Source organism: Festucalex cinctus, chromosome 3, assembly GCF_051991245.1.
Source record: "Festucalex cinctus isolate MCC-2025b chromosome 3, RoL_Fcin_1.0, whole genome shotgun sequence".
In the NCBI taxonomy this organism is placed as follows: Eukaryota; Metazoa; Chordata; class Actinopteri; order Syngnathiformes; family Syngnathidae; genus Festucalex; species Festucalex cinctus.
Genome location: NC_135413.1, coordinates 21464915 through 21483035, shown reverse-complemented (window position 1 = coordinate 21483035; position 18121 = coordinate 21464915). Strand labels below are relative to the sequence as shown.

General features: G+C 40.4%; 1 protein-coding gene across 2 annotated transcripts in view; it reads left to right on the top strand.

The window, feature by feature from the left end:
- The window catches only part of LOC144016019 (neural-cadherin-like), a 126815-nt gene extending 114638 nt beyond the window's left edge, over positions 1 to 12177 (top strand). The window contains exons 32-33 of one of the 2 annotated variants that reach the window (XM_077516627.1): positions 5589 to 5743; positions 9943 to 12177. In XM_077516627.1, coding sequence (XP_077372753.1) covers positions 5589 to 5743; positions 9943 to 10500 — 713 coding nt within the window. In that variant the 3' untranslated portion in view covers positions 10501 to 12177. The remainder of the gene's footprint in view (positions 1 to 5588; positions 5744 to 9942) is intronic. The other variant, XM_077516628.1, reaches the window with a different exon arrangement.
- The last annotated feature ends 5944 nt before the right edge of the window (positions 12178 to 18121 follow it).

Genomic DNA, 18121 nt, shown 5'->3' with positions numbered 1-18121 from the left:
GCTGCATCAAAGCCTTCTGTATGATCTAGCATTTAAAAAAAAAAAAAAAAAAAAACGTATAAATACGTCTTTGGGACACTTAAAACATAAAAAAACGTATTTACACGTTATTGGGAGCAAATGAGTTAATCATCATTTTAGTTTGTCTCTTTCTTTGTTAACTTAATGCTGCTATCCAAATCATGTACTGTTGATTTGCCATTCCTGTGTGTATGTCATAACTGTTTTGTTCACATTCATGCAACAGTATTTGCACTCTTGTGCCAAAATAAGATGCCGCCATTGTAAATAAGAGGAAAAGTTGAGCAAATTGCATTGCACGTCGTAATTTGTGAATGACAGGAAAGTCCTAAAAGTCTCGGGTGGATCAGCAAGCTTCTTTATGTGTTTTTCTATATTTCTCCTCTCTGCTGTGTCCCCTGTCACTTCCAATGTTACACTCTGGATTCAAAAGTCATTTTCACTCTCAGCCTTACCTTTCATCTGTCCAAATCATTTTATAGCAAAGTGTTGCCTCATTCACTACTCCTGGAGTTTTTTTTTTTTTTTTTGGTCTTTCCTTCAGTATATTATATGTTTTATATATATATATAGTGTCATTGAGCAACATATTGAACTCCCATTTGCTCCCAATGCTGAGTCATCAGTTGGTAAAAAGAGAAGACAGTGTTAAAACAGTTGAAAATGCCTATGGTAGAAAAGTGCTACTCGAAGTAAAAGGCCATCTACAAGTTGTTGTGCAACAGATAACAACATTTAAGAATTATCTGTAATGAACTAATCATTTCTTTTGTGAAGTCTGACATACTGTATAGTTGCGCAGTAGTTGCTTTTAAAAAGTAACGTTAAGCCATTGTAGAGTACAATAACATTGATATACATTCAAATTAATTTCAGAGTGTAAGTGAAGGATTTATTGTCAGATATAATCAGAGTGTAAATCAGTTAGTACAGGATTTAAAAAAAAAAAAAAAAAGTGGCGTTGTGGGGTTGGAGCAAATTATTTTTAAATAAATTATTACTGGCAATTGTAGCCTCCAGATACTGTGTAAAAAAACATGCCAATGTTTATTCACTTGGAAATGTGTGCAATTAACTTTACAAATCCTGATTCAAAGGCCCAAAAAGTTGAACATATGTCTTACTTATGTGTATTTTTTATTTGTATGTTTGTTTTTATCTGTTTGTAATACATAGTAGTGTTAAGACTTGACACAGTAATGGAAGCTTTAAATTGAGGACATTATGATTTGGTTGTGGCCGAGGAGCTTCAATTTACAATTTATAGAAAAGTCCACATGCGCTTGTAGCAGCAGTTTCAGTAGAAGTAAGGTTGTTGAAATCGATAGTGCGCATACGTTTTTCTTTATTATTTGACTTGCAAATGAGAGATGTTTTTTTTCCATTGCTAACAACCTCAGCTTCAGATTGTTATTATTTGTCTAGTGGTAAAATAGTACACATATACTGTAGTGACTGAAATTCCCCTCACTTGCAATGGGCCAACAAAAGGAACACAGTCCACTAGTGAAAACAATCTAATAAAAGTGATGCTGGATGGCCTCGTAACTTGTGTACGATCTTGAAAGGTTTACATTATATAACTAACCACATCCGCTGCTGTTGCCTTCTTAAATATGTATGCGCCGATGCCCCAGCAGCACACAAAGGCACTTAAAAAGACAAACTAACACTTTTGGTCATGGTTAAGTTAATTCCGGAGGTCTTTGGGGATATGTCTGGTCCTCATAAAGGCAGAAGGGCAAACGTGTGTGGGTGCCTTGAATGCCGTTGCTCTCTCACTAGTCTCTGTAGGGCCGCCATGTTGTTTATGAGCCTTAGTGTCAGAGACAGGCTTATAAAACGCTTGGCCAGCTCGGTACACGACCCTGCCTCCATAACAGACTCTCCTACAGGGCATCTGGCTTGTGTTTGGGAGTCTTATTGCCGCACTTGAAAGTGAAACGTATAAAGCAGTCCTCAACATATGATAATGGATTCAAATCATGCTCCACCTGCACACGATCGCTCCAAAAAAAGTGCCGTCCACTTGAAGTAGGCTCACCCAGTGGCATAATATAATTCATCGGGGGGGAAAAAAAAAAAGAAAAATGAATGAGCAGTCCTTTGTGACTACTACATTTCCACACCTTTTAATAAGGCAAGCTGAATAAATACAGTCCCAGAATTAAAGCATAAAGATGGCGACCTTTTACATCATAAATCGTCCTGATAGGGGGGGAAATGAAATAGATAATGATCGTTGGGTTGTACAGTATGTACCTTTTTTCATGACCAGCCTTGTCACAGCAGGAAACGCAGCAGTACATAAGTGCTCACATCCAGTACACACTCTACTAACTTGGTGCTAAATTAAAGGGGGACTCCTGCTCTGCCTCAGTGAGCATTAAAAGTTAAAATGATCATCCATTATTAAACTTTACATAAGGCATCACAGATGGACTGGGGTGTGAATTCGGCGTGTGATATTGACTGAGTCAGGCTTATGTCTGAATGGCAAAGCCTCATTAGTCCGTCGTCAAATCTGCCCGTTTATGAGCGAAGAGTGGGACGAATTAACTTCCCGTATGGGCTATGGATCATGTAAAGTGTCTGCTTTATCCCCTGAAACTAAATGATGTTTTTCCAACACTTGCCCATCTCTCACCTGTCCCATTTCCTTCAGTTTCCTCATCAATTTTCTTCCGTCCCCTCTTCGTCCTCTGATTTTTCATGCTGTCTCAGTGCTCTCTACTCCTAATTAACCTCAGACGTGCAGTTCCTGCCAACGGGGTCAAGTGTTGTGATCAAGACGTCGTGGTTGTTTTTTTGCCCACTCATCCATAATGCACAAAGCAGTGCAGGCTGTGCTAGCGCTTTAGACGGCAGCAACATTACAGATGGATGGATGGCTGCGGTGTTTCTGTCCTCCCAGAGTGATTATTGATCACACCGCACTCGTCCTGCACATCTCACCCGGGAGTGGTGGGTGTAGGCATAAGCTAACGGCAAATATTGTCCAAAGGTTACACGACGAGCACCTCTGCATTGCGCATGAAGTATATGATATTTTTTTATGAAGAGGAGCACGGCTGAAGTCTCAGTGGCACTCATCAGGATAGTGATTTTTTTTTTTTTTTGTGATGTTATCTGGGCCCGCTCAGACAACTAGTACACAATCCAGCCTAGAAGAGTCAAATGGAAGTGGTACTAAATAAGTAAAGAGCTACCAATTTGATATACACTTCTAAAATAACTCATTTTCTGAAATTACCTTTAATAATGTTAATATTATATTAACTCATTCACTCCCAGCCATTTTCACTGAAGCAAACCCGTTTGCTCGCGGCTGTTTTACTGGATTTTGACCGACTTTGCAAGGCCCGCAGAATATTGTGTTCTATTGTTTTATAAACATGGAATCTACCAAAAGAAAGATTAACGTCTCTTCTTTTATCAGGATTTTTTTTTTTTTATCTGTTTCAATTTTGCAGCAATTGGCATTAGAATATAACTACGTTTCATCATGATTAACAAATCTGCTTAGGATTGTGGGGAAACAGCTTGTTTTCATCATGGCCCAGGTTTATCTATTTTACTCTGCTGCCACCTGCTGGCCGTTTTTGTAATTGATACTATTTTTTTCCACCCATTCTCTGCAGTTGAGGGGTTGCATCTGTATGCTCTAACAAAAACAAAACAAAAAACACAAAAACATAAAAAAAATAAAAAAAATAAAAAAACGGCCAAGCGCTGAACTAACAACAACTCTGTCACGACAATTTGCAAATTACTGAGGGTGTAACCACACCAGAATACAACAACTAGCTAACGGCTCATCCAGACCATTGGAAATTACCCAACCCGTGACTCACCCATAAGGGCTGCTACAATAATTAATTACTGTAAAATCATGTGATTAGCGCTCTTAAAAAAAGACCAAAAAAAACAACACATAATAAATTAAGGGGGGTATTATAAGGGGCTTAATAACAAATGAAAAATGTTCACATTGTTTCGACTTTTAATAATACGTCGGCATTACCTATCCATCCATCCATCCATCTTCTACCGCTTATCTGAGGTCGGACTTCCCTCTCCCCAGCCACTTCAACCAGCAAATCCGGTGGGATCCCAAGGCGATCCCAGGCCAGCCGAGAGACATATTTTCTTTAAGCATTACCTAAACATTAAGAAATAAACTAATTAATTAAGTAAAATAATAATAATTAAAAAAAAAAAAAGGTGCATGGTGAGTGAGTGGTTAGCTTGTCCGCCTCCCAATACTGAGGACTCGGGTTCGACTCCAGGCTCCAGCCTTCCTGGGTGGAGTTTGCATGTTCTCACCATGCCCGCGTGGGTCTTCTCCGGGTACTCCAGTCTCCTCCCACATTCCAAAGACATGCATGGCAGGTTAATTGGGCGCTCCGAATTGTCCCGAGGTGTGCTTGTGAGTGTGGATGGTTGTTCGTCTCTGTGTGCCCTGCGATTGGCTGGCAACCCGTCCAGGATGTACCCCGCCTACTGCCCACAGCCAGCTGAGATAGGCTCCAGCACCCCCGCGACCCGTGTGAGGAATAAGCGGTCAAGAAAATGAATGGTTGGGTGGAAAATTCAAAAAAAAAAAACATGGGGGGCTACCTGGTGCCTGTGGGCACCACATTAATGCCTCCTGCTGTAGATTTTAATTAGGACGTTTCTGTGCGGCGGCTTGCCTGTACGTTTGGCCCCAAAGAGTTGCTGGTGCGTTCTTCTCTTTTGAAGCGATGACTGTACATTGGAACTCCAGACTAATGTGATTACCCCGCATTTCTCTGACGACTTCCAATTAAACCGACACCTCGCGCGCTGGAAATGGTTCCCATCTAAGCGTGGGAGATTAAATAAAAAACGAGGGCAGGTAGAGGCCAGAGAAGTACTAAAAAACAAGAGCACTGCCTTACTTAATGAGTAATGAATTGGCGAGGGAAGTAGCAACGCAACTACAGAGAGGAAAAATTGGATAAAACAAGTGTCAGTGTTAACTAGTAAAATATATCGCGAGGAAAGAAAAAGGAAGGGAAAATGGGTGCGATTAATTGACTTTAAAGGTCACTCCACCATGTTGTATAATTCAGCACACAATTGCTTTGATTGATACGTATGCTTCAGGACCTTTCCGCGCTCGACTCTGGCAGGATTCTACTGGCCGAGCCAGCGAGGCTTTGACTTAAAGCAGGGACGGCTAAAGATTCAGTCAAAATCCCGCAGGGACCTGCTGTCTTTGATAAGACACGGAACGTATAGGTAAAAGGGTGCCTGTGTTCCGTTAGTATGTCCTACCTGTACAATCAGAAGAACTAATCAGGCTTTTTTTGGACTAATTATATCCTGAAAAATGTCAGCCACGTTGCCATGTAGTGTCTGTTTTTTGAAAACCATCACATTGTGTGAGAAATACACACTGTTCATTCAGCGTGTCACTTCATTCTTCATTTTCCACTCATGTTGTACATTTCATTTACACCTTCATTTAATATACTTCCTTGGATGTCTCTGGTGGGGGAGGGGTGCAACCCAGAGTTAACATGCTTTCTGGCACCCCTCAGTGTTGATGCTGGGCCTGTTTGTGTACTCGTGCTGGAGGAGGCACAAGGGTCTGAAAGAGGGCGTGTACCACGTGTCGGCGCAACACGGCGAGTGGGAGGACATCCGAGAGAATGTGCTCAACTACGATGAGGAAGGAGGAGGGGAGCAGGACCAGGTAGCAAGCTTTATAAATATCCATTATTGTTTATATAGATCTATTGCAGTATGTTTTCTTTATTGGCATACTCGGTGTTGAGTAGGCGGGCCCAGCAAGGCCTCACAACTAGTGAACTACATTTGCAACATGAATTATATTCCTTGTATGATTGCATTAATGAATTACCAACATTCTATTGTCTTCATTGTGTAACATTTTTCTTGGCTGCACTGCTTCCAGTACATGCATATGGCAGTTGGATTTTTTTTTGTCCGATCGGATTTCCGCCGTACTGCCAATCTAATCTGCTCAGAGTCTTCAAAATCAGTAGTGCTGGTCAATATAACTTGAACTATATTAGCAATGGTACAATGGAGGAAAAACTGTCCAAATAAAATCTAAATAAATAACTTAGGACCACCCTCTTATTTGAACATTTCATTCTGCATTTCACACCGACATTGTCTGCAGCGTGAATTGAATAAATATGAGGGCAGAGCATTTTTATTTATTGATTGATATTTAATTAAATATATATAAATATATATTTTTTAACATTTCTTTTTCAATTTTTACTTTTTAAATATGTTTTTATTTTATTTTTATTCATTTATGTATCTATTTATTTATTGCTGTTTTTATTTTTATTTATATTATTTTTGTATTTAATTGTTGAATTTGATGGTATATTTTTTTTACGTTTGTTTGTTTGTTTATACATATTTTTGGGCAGTTTTAGTCCTCCATCTGCCATAAAAAAACTATTTTTTTAACAATTCAGATTTGAAATTAGCCCAACAAGGGCCACAATGACGTCAGCGTTTTTCCATTCCAATTTGGGCGAAACTTGTTACAGCCAACTTCGACTAGCAAAACACACCTGCAGCGATCTACACACATTAATTTATGTAATAATAATCATTGCTGGTGAGAACGATGTATCTTTGTCGCGTTGTTAAACATATTTAATGATTTTGAATTGCTCCAAATAATGCATGTGGTACAGCTGGACAATCCAAATTAATGATATCTTGTTCTGATTATTGTAAATTAATGACAATAACGTGAACGTAAAATGCTGCATACTCACCATTGCGAGATCTGAAGTTACTGGCAGCCATCTTGCGTTGCCACAAGTAGAATGGCAGCGCCTATGGAAGCACTTAAAACAGTCTTGCAGTTGCTTTAAAGAGATACTGCCAGTAGGATACTGTGTGCAAGTTTCATGTGCTGCATCAAAGTACCTGTATATTTTACATGATGCAGAAATGTATATTTGGGGAAAAATTAGCCTACTGTCACTTCTGTGCATGCTTTGCATTTGTTTTGTGTTTTTTTTTTTTTTTTTTTTTTTTTTTTTTACTCTCCACACAGCTTAGATTGTACTTACTTACCCACAGCCCACCTCAAGCCTGCCTGTTTATTTTTGCATTTTGTAAGTTCACTTGACATATATTGGAATATGTTGGTTGAATTATTATTATTATTATTATTATTATTATTATTATTATTATTATTATTGAACACACTGTACAATGCCTTGACCCTAAAAACACCAGCTACGTTCTACACTTTTCCACTGAATGGAAAAGCTCTTGTATTGATGATCAATAATTTTCTGAACATGTACCAAAAATGGCTGTGATGTAGTTTTCCAGATGTCAAGGTATTCTGGCCCCATTACTACTCAACCAATGATTAGTTGTTAACACTACACAATACAATATTTGTTGGGTTCAGAATTACCAGCTATTTTTTTTTTATTTGCATTCAAATAAGTGCTTCCAGTTATTTACTTATTATTTTTGTTTACCACTTGCGCCTGTCACGTTTAAGTCCATAGATTCTTTTTGCTTTTGTCCGTCATAAGAAGAAAATCTAGTCTAGTCAACTCTGCAAGTGTTCTGTGTAAAATGCAAATATAAATCCAAAATTCTTTTGGATATGTTCATTTTGTCTTGGCCACTAGCTGATGGCAAATTCTGCATACCTGAATTGTCAGCTCTGACTCACACCTGTTGAATGACAGGATGTCTGATTTCTTTTCCAACCTGCACTCCATCGGGAGCAGCCTGGCTGCCTTTGATTTACAAAACGCCGGCGGGCAAAATTATGCTGAGGTCCTGAACAAGAGTGGAAGTGAAGCAGAGTTGACGGCCTCACACAAAAAGTGGAGCATTAGACTTACAGCAGTGTCTTAAATGGATGAAGAGAATAAATTTGATTTGCAGATGCATTCATATGCACTAATATATATCAAAAGTTGAATTAAATCAAGCGCAAGGACTGGCTGGGTCTTTGGCCCCAGAAATGGTGCCATGCCCGAAATAAAATATTGCTATGCTCTTTTAGTTTTACAATCTAAATACACATCATTGATGTAAATGTAAAAATAGTTCAAGTAAAAATATGCTTGCAGGCAATGAATCACCAAAGAGCAGCGGGGGGGAGGACAAATGCTGACTTACGTCTGTCTTTCTTATTCAGTCTTCACTCTGGATTTTGACATCAAGGATGACATGTGGCAGACTTTTTTTTTTTTTTTTTTTAACTTCCCCCCCCCCCCTTTTTTGTTTCCTGTAAGATGTTTTGGACTGCAGTTCACTTTTGTTGCGCTACTATGTCATTTCTTTTTTTCTACACCTGTTCTGAATGAATAATAATGTTTTAATAGTGATATTTTTACAACAAAAATATGTATGGCAATGGTTATTGAGTTGTAATTCCAAAAGATGTAACTGGTCAATTGCCACACTGTGATACATTGATAGTGTATCAGCTATTTTTTTAAAAGCACACTCAGAACAAATGAGAGGGATTAACTCTTTTACTGCCACACGTTATGAAAAAAAAAACAACAACAACAACTCCACAGTGCTATTTCGCCAATTACGAGCATTCATCAGATTCCGTCACATTTCATTGGAATTCCATGCACCAGCAGCCCATTGAAAAGAGACACAATGCTGCCATCTGCTGGCCATAGTTAGTTGGTGTTTTTGATTCCACAACCCATTGACCAGGCAGCGCTGCACAGACGTTGCTCCGTCCATTTAAGAAAAAAGAAAACAAAACGTAGATGACGTCATTTCACGTTTATGGCAGCATACATTGTGATTTTACCAATTGTTATTAAACGTTTTTGGCAGTCAAAGAGTTAAGGGCAGAGCGTACACCAGGGGTGGGCACACTCGGTGCTCAAGAGACGGAGTACTGCAGGTTTTGGATGTTTCCCATCTCCAACATATGTTCAGCTCATCAGCAAGCTCTGAATAGCTCTGATAACGATCCTGTTTATTGGAATCAGCTTGTGTTGGAATGGGGAAATCTCCAAAACCTGCAGGAATCCGACCCTCAAGGACCGGGTTTGCCCACTCCTGCCGTACACTATTAGTGATTCATTACAAGGAGGTAATCTTTTTATGTTGGAAAACCCTAACTGAGTTCTCAAATAAGGTGCCGAGCTGTGTCGACGGCCCAGAATTTTAGCTCACTGGTAGCGCTCTGTGCTGCCAAACCAGACGTGGTTCGTGGTGCGAGTTCACTCCCCGAGTTGGGTGGACGCCGTCGGCAGTAGTGAATGAATGATCGCAGGAATTTCTTGAAAAGTGGGGCAAAAAAGTTTGGGTTTGTGGTTTATGTCATTATTTATTCATTTGTCAAGTAAGACTTCAAAATCGAGTTTTTTTTATTTTATATTCTACTCATGCAGTGGAGGAATATGTTAAAATGATACAGGAGTTATAATGTATGCCAACTTTGAGTAAACTTTGAGTATCACTTAAGTATCTCAGATCCTAGAGGGATCTTTGATTTTCAGATTGCACATAGGTTAATACATGTACAATCAATTCCATGAGTTGTAAGGGAAAGCCTGCTTTCAACTCCCTAAGAGGCAGGCGTGTAAGTCAGTTAGCTGAAATTGAGCCATACAAAAGGCTGCTAATTCCACTATTTTAATAGCGCCGGTAATGGCTGCTTCCCCTCTTTGCAATCAGATAATTAATTAATGGTTTAATCAATGGTGCTGTTGCCAGCGTCTCCTCCTTCCAGCAGGATCTTCATCTCTGTGTCAAGAGCAACTTCATTTGCTTGCACGTCAATGAGCTGAGCTAGATCATGTGGCCGCTATCGGTTTCTATTATCACTTAAGTTCCTAAAAAGATTACACAAGGCGCTCATTTATTAAATTCATTGGCTGCTCAATTTTCTTTCAGAACGCGTTCAACATGGTGGAGCTGCAGCGTTCCCTCCATCCAAGCCCAGCACAGTCGCTCCGCTACAGCTATCCGCAAGGCACCATCTCCTGCCCCGAGAGCAAACCCCCCCGCGAGGGCAGCGCGACAGGGCTGTCAAACGGGAACGGCAGCGCCATCATAGCCCTGCGTCTGGCCGTGCCCCCCTCAGAGACCGAGACCCTGTCGTCCCCTCTGACTCTCCGTCGCTCCAAGAAGCCCCTCTCCTTCTCCAGCCAGGACCTGGCCCGCTACCTGTGCGAGGTCATCAGAGACATGGAGCACCCGGAGGAACTCGGCACCAGGACCACGCCGCGCCGTCCATCCGGGAAGGAGCGCGGCCTGGCGGCGGTACGCTCCCTCAGTGCATCTCAGGGTTCCGATATCAGGAATCCGGGGCCCCAGAGTAGCAGGATGGACAAGTTCAGAACCCTCCGAGCTGTGGTCAGTGACCTCAGAGGGGACTCCAAGCCTTCGGACAGTCAGAGAGACAAAGTGAAGGAGAGCAGAGGGCAGGTGAACTGCGGCAAGAGCGGATGAGGCACTTGAACAATGTAAGAAGGTGAATACTTTCTGAGGTCTGTCATGAATCCCAAAGCGATTATTTGGGATTCTGTGTACTGCCTGAGGTCTGAGTCAAATCTACTATAAATGTTCTGGATTGCTGAAACTTTGAGCTGTGAAATTCTTGGACATCAAATGAATGATCTAATCTGATGTATTGTTTACTTGACATTTCACTGTACAGTAAAGACTCTACAGCAGGCGTGTCCAAATGCGGTAGTCGGGGGCCACTATCCTGCATGTTTAATTAAGATCTGTCCCTCCTCCAACACACCTGATTCAAATAATTAGCATCATTATCAGGCTATGGATCAGGATTAGAGCCTGATTATGATACTGATCCTCCTTCCAAAACACTTGATTCAAATGATCAAGATCATTATCAGGCTCTGGATCAGAATTGGATAATTAGAATGATCCTGATTATTTGAATCAGTTGTGTTGGAAGAGGAAATTGTCTAAAACAAGCAAGACTGTCGCCCTCGGGGGGGCTGGACTTTGATCGGATTTGAACACCTGATTAAGAACAATAATAATACACCTGATAATAACCCTGAGCATTTGTATTAGGTGTGTTGGAGGAGGGTAACATCTAAAACTGTGGTCTTTGACAACCGGAGTTTGAGACTTTTTCCCTCCAACCAGGCACGGACTGGACCATCTGGAGGGGGGGGCAAGCCCACACATTGTTTTAAAACCACACACGTAGCTGTCTACACATCATCAGCCCATAAATAATGAGTATTTCCATCATCTTATGTTGACTGTGTCATTTATTGTCAAGCAACTGTAATGCCAAGAACCCTTACAGGCCATTATCTATAGCAATGACTGCTTGCCTTTGTTACCAAATGTGTCACTGAGTTACAATAATTGAATATCAAAAGTAGCAAAACTTGAATCCACAACTAAAACAAAAAATAATATAACTATATGAAACAGTGTTTGTACAAAAATAACACAAAAGAGGCAACAAACAATCACAAGTGTAGTAACAGCAACAAAGCATGATGGGAAAGCCTTCTATGATTATCGTTGCTGTCTTCAATTGACGTCAGTGTGCACCAGAAGTGGTGACAACACATTTCAAAATAAGAGTACTAACAGGAAGTACAGTGTTAGCTGCCTTAATCTTGCTGGTTTAACTTCATTTGGTAAGTGTGTCTTGTGAAATGTAAAACGTCTTATCCCATTTAATGTATATTTGCTTATTGCGTTCTTTTTATACTTTTTTTTTGTCCATTTAATGTTCACATATTTGTTCAAATATACAATGACTGTGCTCTGGTAAGAGCATTCAATTGTAAATTACATTTTTGATCAAATGCAATATTGTTGGAGGGAATTCTCATTTATTTTACATTTTTTCACAAACTGTAAAATTGTGTATGTTCATTAAAATCTGAACTAAAGTCTGAATCCTGAAACTCCAGGACTGAAAATGTCCCAGTCCGGCCTTGCCTTCAACACATCTCATTCAAATGGTCAGGAGGAAGGACACCTAAAAAAAAAAAAAAAATCTAAAACATGCAGTAGAGTGGCTCTTGAGGACCTAGTTTGGACACTCCTGCTCTACAGGAAGCAGTTTTTGGAAGATCCTTGTGTCAAAAGTGTACTCAACAAAAATACAAACACAATACTTATTTACCTCGATTTTGTTGAAGGCTTACGTCTTTGTTCCTAAATTTGTTGCATTTGTAATCGTAAGCAGTATGGTAACACAAAAGTGTTTGATTTGCTTGGCAGAAGATGTTCCCTCAAGAATGTGATTATAGAAGAAAACGTACAGTTGAAGAAAACTGCTTTTTCCAAGCCAAAGCTTAACGTTTAAAAAGGGCAGAGAACCTGTCAGCACAGTAACCTGATCAACCGAGTGTGTAGGGCTCGTGTTGCTACATGATGCAAATGGTGATCGGATCAGCCACTGACACCCTGAAAATGTTCTCTCCGAAGCTTTAGTTTAGGCTGGAAGGAATTTATTAACAGTATAAACCAGCCCGGGGCAAGTCTGCGCCAGGTGAATGTATTACTGTCGTAATGTCTTAAATCTAGGTGACATTGTGGATGGGTGGTCTGCCATAGTCGACGGGTTGGACGGATCTAGGTTCAAATCTCTTGGTGAGTATTTTCTTCGGGTACTGCGGCTTCCATCCACATTTCAAAAACCTGCATGTTAGCTGAATTGACGAGTCAAGATTGTCCATAGGTGTGAATGGTTGTTTGTCCTTATGTACCCTGTGATTGACTGGTGACCAGTCTAGGGTGTACCCCGCCTTTCACCCAAGGTCACCTGGGATAGGCTCCAACTCAGACATGACCTAAAGAGTACAACGGCAGTCAAAAATCAACAGATGGAGGTCTCACATCCGTGAGAGAGGGAAGTTAAAACAAGTGTTGATGTTTTTGTTGAGTGTATTTGTCATAAAAGTTGTCTGCATAAAAGTCTGCAAGTCAAGTGACAAATGTTCCATAATATACTTTGTTTCGCAATTAGAGACTCATGAAACCATATATGTGATAAATTATTTTCTTCATTTGCTTTATCAATTTCTTTTTAAATAAATGAGCAGATTTGATAGTATTTGGAATTTGATAGACGCAAGTTTACATAACTCGTGATTTCTTCTGATTTGAAGCCCAAAAATGCTTACCAGACAGAAAGAACAAGACAACATTCTTGTCATTTGCATAATATGAATAATCCGCTCTCGTTAATCTGTCTGCCTCATTGCTGGGAGTGACTGAGGACAGCATAAACAAATACTATGTAATGGTTTTTGTTGACCAGCTACAATACATTCTAATTTCCAAATAAATAAACACTGTTGATTTTAGAATGCAACCATTTAAAGTCAGTGTAACCTTGTGGCCTAAATTCAGATGCTTGGAGGTCCCAATGGACCTACGGAACCTTTAATTGGCCAGTATTCGAGTTGAGCGATAGTGACATTAAACCTCACGGGCACGAGCTTTCTGCATGCCTCTTTGTGGTCTTTGTAGACACCCACATGTGCATAATGCATCATGCCACAAGATATGCGCAGCAAAGAGGATGGATTTATACTCCCAGAAGTGTTTAAGTAGCTTTACATTTAGCCATTTCAGAATTAATGGATCTACTATGCATAAGTAAAATCAGATTAGACATAATGGAAGAGTACATCTGCTTCCTATTAATATTATTAATACCCATGTTTGAACCACTCTTGCTTCGTTATTATTGAATGTACACTGCCCCCTGTTGACAACTTTGCAACCACGCTAATCATGTGCTACTGGAAATGTTTGCGAAAGCAAAGTCGACCAAAAGGATGCTAGACCGCATGCAGCACAAGTAAGTCATTAAAAAATAAATACATAAATAAACGAGCACATATTTGTTTATTAACTCTAAAGAGAAATGTAGGATCAATTTACAATAGCAAAGCTTATTCACTGCATCTGATATGATCTGATCCACAAAGGGCACACAAAAATAATTTAGGCTGTTAAGTTTTTAAAAAAAAAAAAAAAAAAAAAAAAAAGAAAGAAAGAAAGAAAGAAAGAAAAATCACACTTAAACAAACATTTGAACAAAACTTTCTAAAAGTCAATGTTTGAATGCTATGCAGAGCGAGTGAGTCTATCAGACTCTAGAGGGTGCTATAAGTCAATAAAAGAGAAACTACGTAGTTAAAATATTGGAAAATAAGATCATTTAATCAAAACCAGACGAGAAATTCAATAATAATAATAATAATAACAACGATTATAATAATGATGGATGGATGGATGGATGCATGGATGGATGCATGCATGGATGGATGTTGGTATTATTGTTATTATTATTATTATTAATTACTGATGGTATAATGTTCAAATGTAATTAAAAAAAACATATTTTACCTAAGATTTTGTTGAGTTTTAATAGTAGTATTAGGATCAAAATTCTCTCCATCAGGTCACTGAATCTGATTAATCCATCCATCCATCCATTTTCTTGACCGCTTATTCCTCACAAGGGTCGCGGGGGCTGCTGGCGCCTATCTCAGCTGGCTCTGGGCAGTAGGCGGGGGACACCCTGGACTGGTTGCCAACCAATCGCAGGGCACACAGAGACGAACAACCATCCACACTCACACGCACACCTAGGGACAATTCGGAGCGCCCAATTAACCTGCCATGCATGTCTTTGGAATGTGGGAGGAGACCGGAGTACCCGGAGAAGACCCACGCAGGTACGGGGAGAACATGCAAACTCCACCCAGGAAGGTCCGAGCCTGGACTCGAACCGGAGACCTCAGAACTGGGAAGCGGACGTGCTAACCACTCGACTACCGTGCCGCCCTGAATCTGATTAATTCAAGTATAAATAATCATATTTGTAAATTAGCAAATAAATAAATAGTAACAGAACTAATGTGTGTACACAGAAAAAACAACAACAATGGAAATGTTCAACATTTGATTGGTTCATATTTCATTTAATTACACACATTGCAAATAAAGTTACTGTGATTTGATTTAGGGTGATTAAAAGTTTTCACGTTTTAAATTTTGGCAAGGGTAATTGCAAAAAAAAGTTGTTCAAACACAATTATTAGACTTAGACTTAAACTTAGACTTGACTTTATTGATCCCTTTGGGATGGCTCCCTCTGGGAAATTTACATGTCCAGCAGCAATGAGAACAGATAATAAAATAAAAAATAATTCAATCAATCAATAAATAAGGGTATTACTAGTAAAACTTAAAAATAAAAAAATATTGTGTGTTTGCTAATATGACTTCTCATTAGTGTTCCTTTAATGGTTATATCTTCAGTTAAAAAATAAAAATAAAAAAACACAACAAAAGAAGACATGTTCGTGAGGGAGTGATGATGTCACATTCTGGTTGAAGTTTGTGATTTTAAGATACGAACCAAATAGCCTTGACATTTAGCTTAGGAACATGCGTTGGCTCTGGAAAATGTACAGACGGTTACCTTGGAATCCAACAATGAAATGTGATACTTAACCCACGAATAGGGTGGATGATACGTGACGGGATGTATTTATGATGAGGCCTAAAGTGTGTCTGGCGGGGGGTTTTGTGGTGGTGCTTCTGAGTGTGGAGGTGGAGCAGCGTGTTTGATGTGACAGCTGGAGATTGTAAGAATGAGGCCTGACACAGAGCTACACGGCCTCCTCATCCCGGGCCAGACTGTCAGTCAAGTCCCTCAATGATTCCAGCTCTGTTTACTCTGGTGTTATTAACGTATGAGTGCGTGTGATGCTTTATGTGTGTGTGTATGCGTGTGCGTGGCCATGTTTATCCTCGGGCGATGGATGTGGGAGAAGTGACAGCGTGGCGTGGCCCTCTGTCAGTCGCCCCGTGAAGTGGCATGCGTGTCAGCTCTCCTGACAGACACTCTCATACTGCTGGCCAGCGACGGCGACTGCAAATGTGGGACATGTCTTGTGACAGAGCAACACAGCCTACGCGACATCTCCAATTCGAGACAGGACGTGAGCAGTCCACTTTGATGGGAGGAGGTCACTGCTCAATGCGCGGCCTCCACCGAGAAGACTGAAAGCTGCGGTGATGTCAACACAGCTGGAGACAGAGCAACTAACAGAACACCTCATTTGGTCTTTTGTTGTCACCTTCATGCTGGAGGAGCGCGTGTTTGTCATAGATGGCGTCGTGCAATTTTCATGGTAGTGTGTGACAAAAGCAGCCAAAACACTCTCTGCAGGTACATTTAGCTTGATTGAAATCAATACTCATTACTAGCTAACGTTGTCATACTAATTTCACAATGTTCCATTTGTGTATTTTCACTGTTGTCGTTTGCAGGGATGGAGAACCATTTCAAATGTAATCATTTCAAATAAATATTCTCAAATCAGACGGAAACGCTTTTGCCAAGTCTGCGGTAACGTTGCCATCATGCCCTCGCGCCTTCTCACCAACAGATGGCGCTCTTTGCCGCTGCTGATCTCTGACTCAGGCCACTGATCAGTGCTCACGTCCAAACCTTCAGCTTTGTCTCCACTAAGATACTTTATCCCCTTAGCCTGTGCTTCATTGCTCTGGCACTCCAGCACCACCTCTCAGAAATGCGTTGGCCATACTCCATCATTGACTGTATTGAGAGCATTTAATGGCACAATCGAGATGGATTCTGCGAGCCGTTGATTTATCGATCAGTCCCCCCCGGCTAAGCTGTGAATACTCAAACAGTTACCAATCACCTCCAGAAATCACCTTGCTACACAGCCTCTCTTTTTCCAAAGTTGTAAATGGTCCCCCCACAGCGCTGCGGGTGACTTTGGGACAAAAATGGATTGAATATTTGCAGGGATTACATGAACCGCCGACACAGATTCCGGGAGGTGTTTTTATGTTGATCGTGGCCATTTCAGGCTGTCAGCGACTTGATCCATCCATCAGTGAGGAAGAGGAGGGTGGAGCAGAATAGTGTTGGTGAGGAAGAGAGGGCAGAGCACAGAGCGCCTGACAGATGGGCTTAGTGAGTGAATCATTGACAGCGGCCTGCAAACGGATGCTGGTTCCATCAATAGCCCAAAGCTTGTGTGATGAATTACTGCAGACAGACAATGCTGAGTGAGCAAATGTGTTTTTAACAAAGCCAGGTGAAAATATCGCCGCTTTCACAGCAGCACACAATAAAGCATAAGTCACATGCATGTCGGCTTAACTTTGATACAAAGATGTACAGTCCTGCACAGGCCAAGAAAAAATATATTTTTTTTTTGTACTTTGTCCTCCCATCAGAATTCTTAACAATGACTGTTTTGTGCAGGTTATGCATACACCACATCAGTGAGAACCTGTTAAAATGATATAAAAGCGTATAAAAGTGTCTTCACTTAAAAAAAAAATCAATCACAAAGTGATTAGTAATGTTTATTATTATAGTTGTAATTTGTTGTGATGTACAACTGCACTTCATTGAGTAGATTGCACTGAGAACAATTTTCACAATAAGATAAAAGCACGGATGGGTGAGAACTGATACCAGCGTATTGTTATTGGACCGATAATCACCCTTATTTCAAGGTATTGGTACTTGTGACACCAGTATCTGCCTGTCATTTCATGAAATTTTAAGCAAAAATGCCATATTGAGATATGTAGGACTTACTGTATTTTCACGACTATAAAGCGCACCTAAAAGCCTTCAAATTTTTCAAAAGCTGACCATGCGCCTTATATATGGATCAATATTGAGCCGCAACAGGTCTCGCTGTCAAGACGCTATCGGTGACCCTGCACGATCGGTGACGTGCATGCGCAGAAGATCCCGCCATCTTGGTTCGCTAGCTAATGCTAATACTTTACCTCAGAGAAAATAATAAAACAGCTCTTTATTCATTTTGGGAGTGAATTGAGTTGTCAAGAAAGCTGGTTTGTAATCTATTAATAAAGTTTGACTGACCTATCTGACTGTTTTGTTGACATCCCCTTTAGCGCAGCACCATCTAATGGATGCATAACATAACCCACAACCTCACCGATGGGAGACGACCACTCTACCACTGAGCCGTGCCGCCCCACTATGTCGCTAATGTAGTCAAACTGAAGGTGAGAATACACATAATTGGAGTAG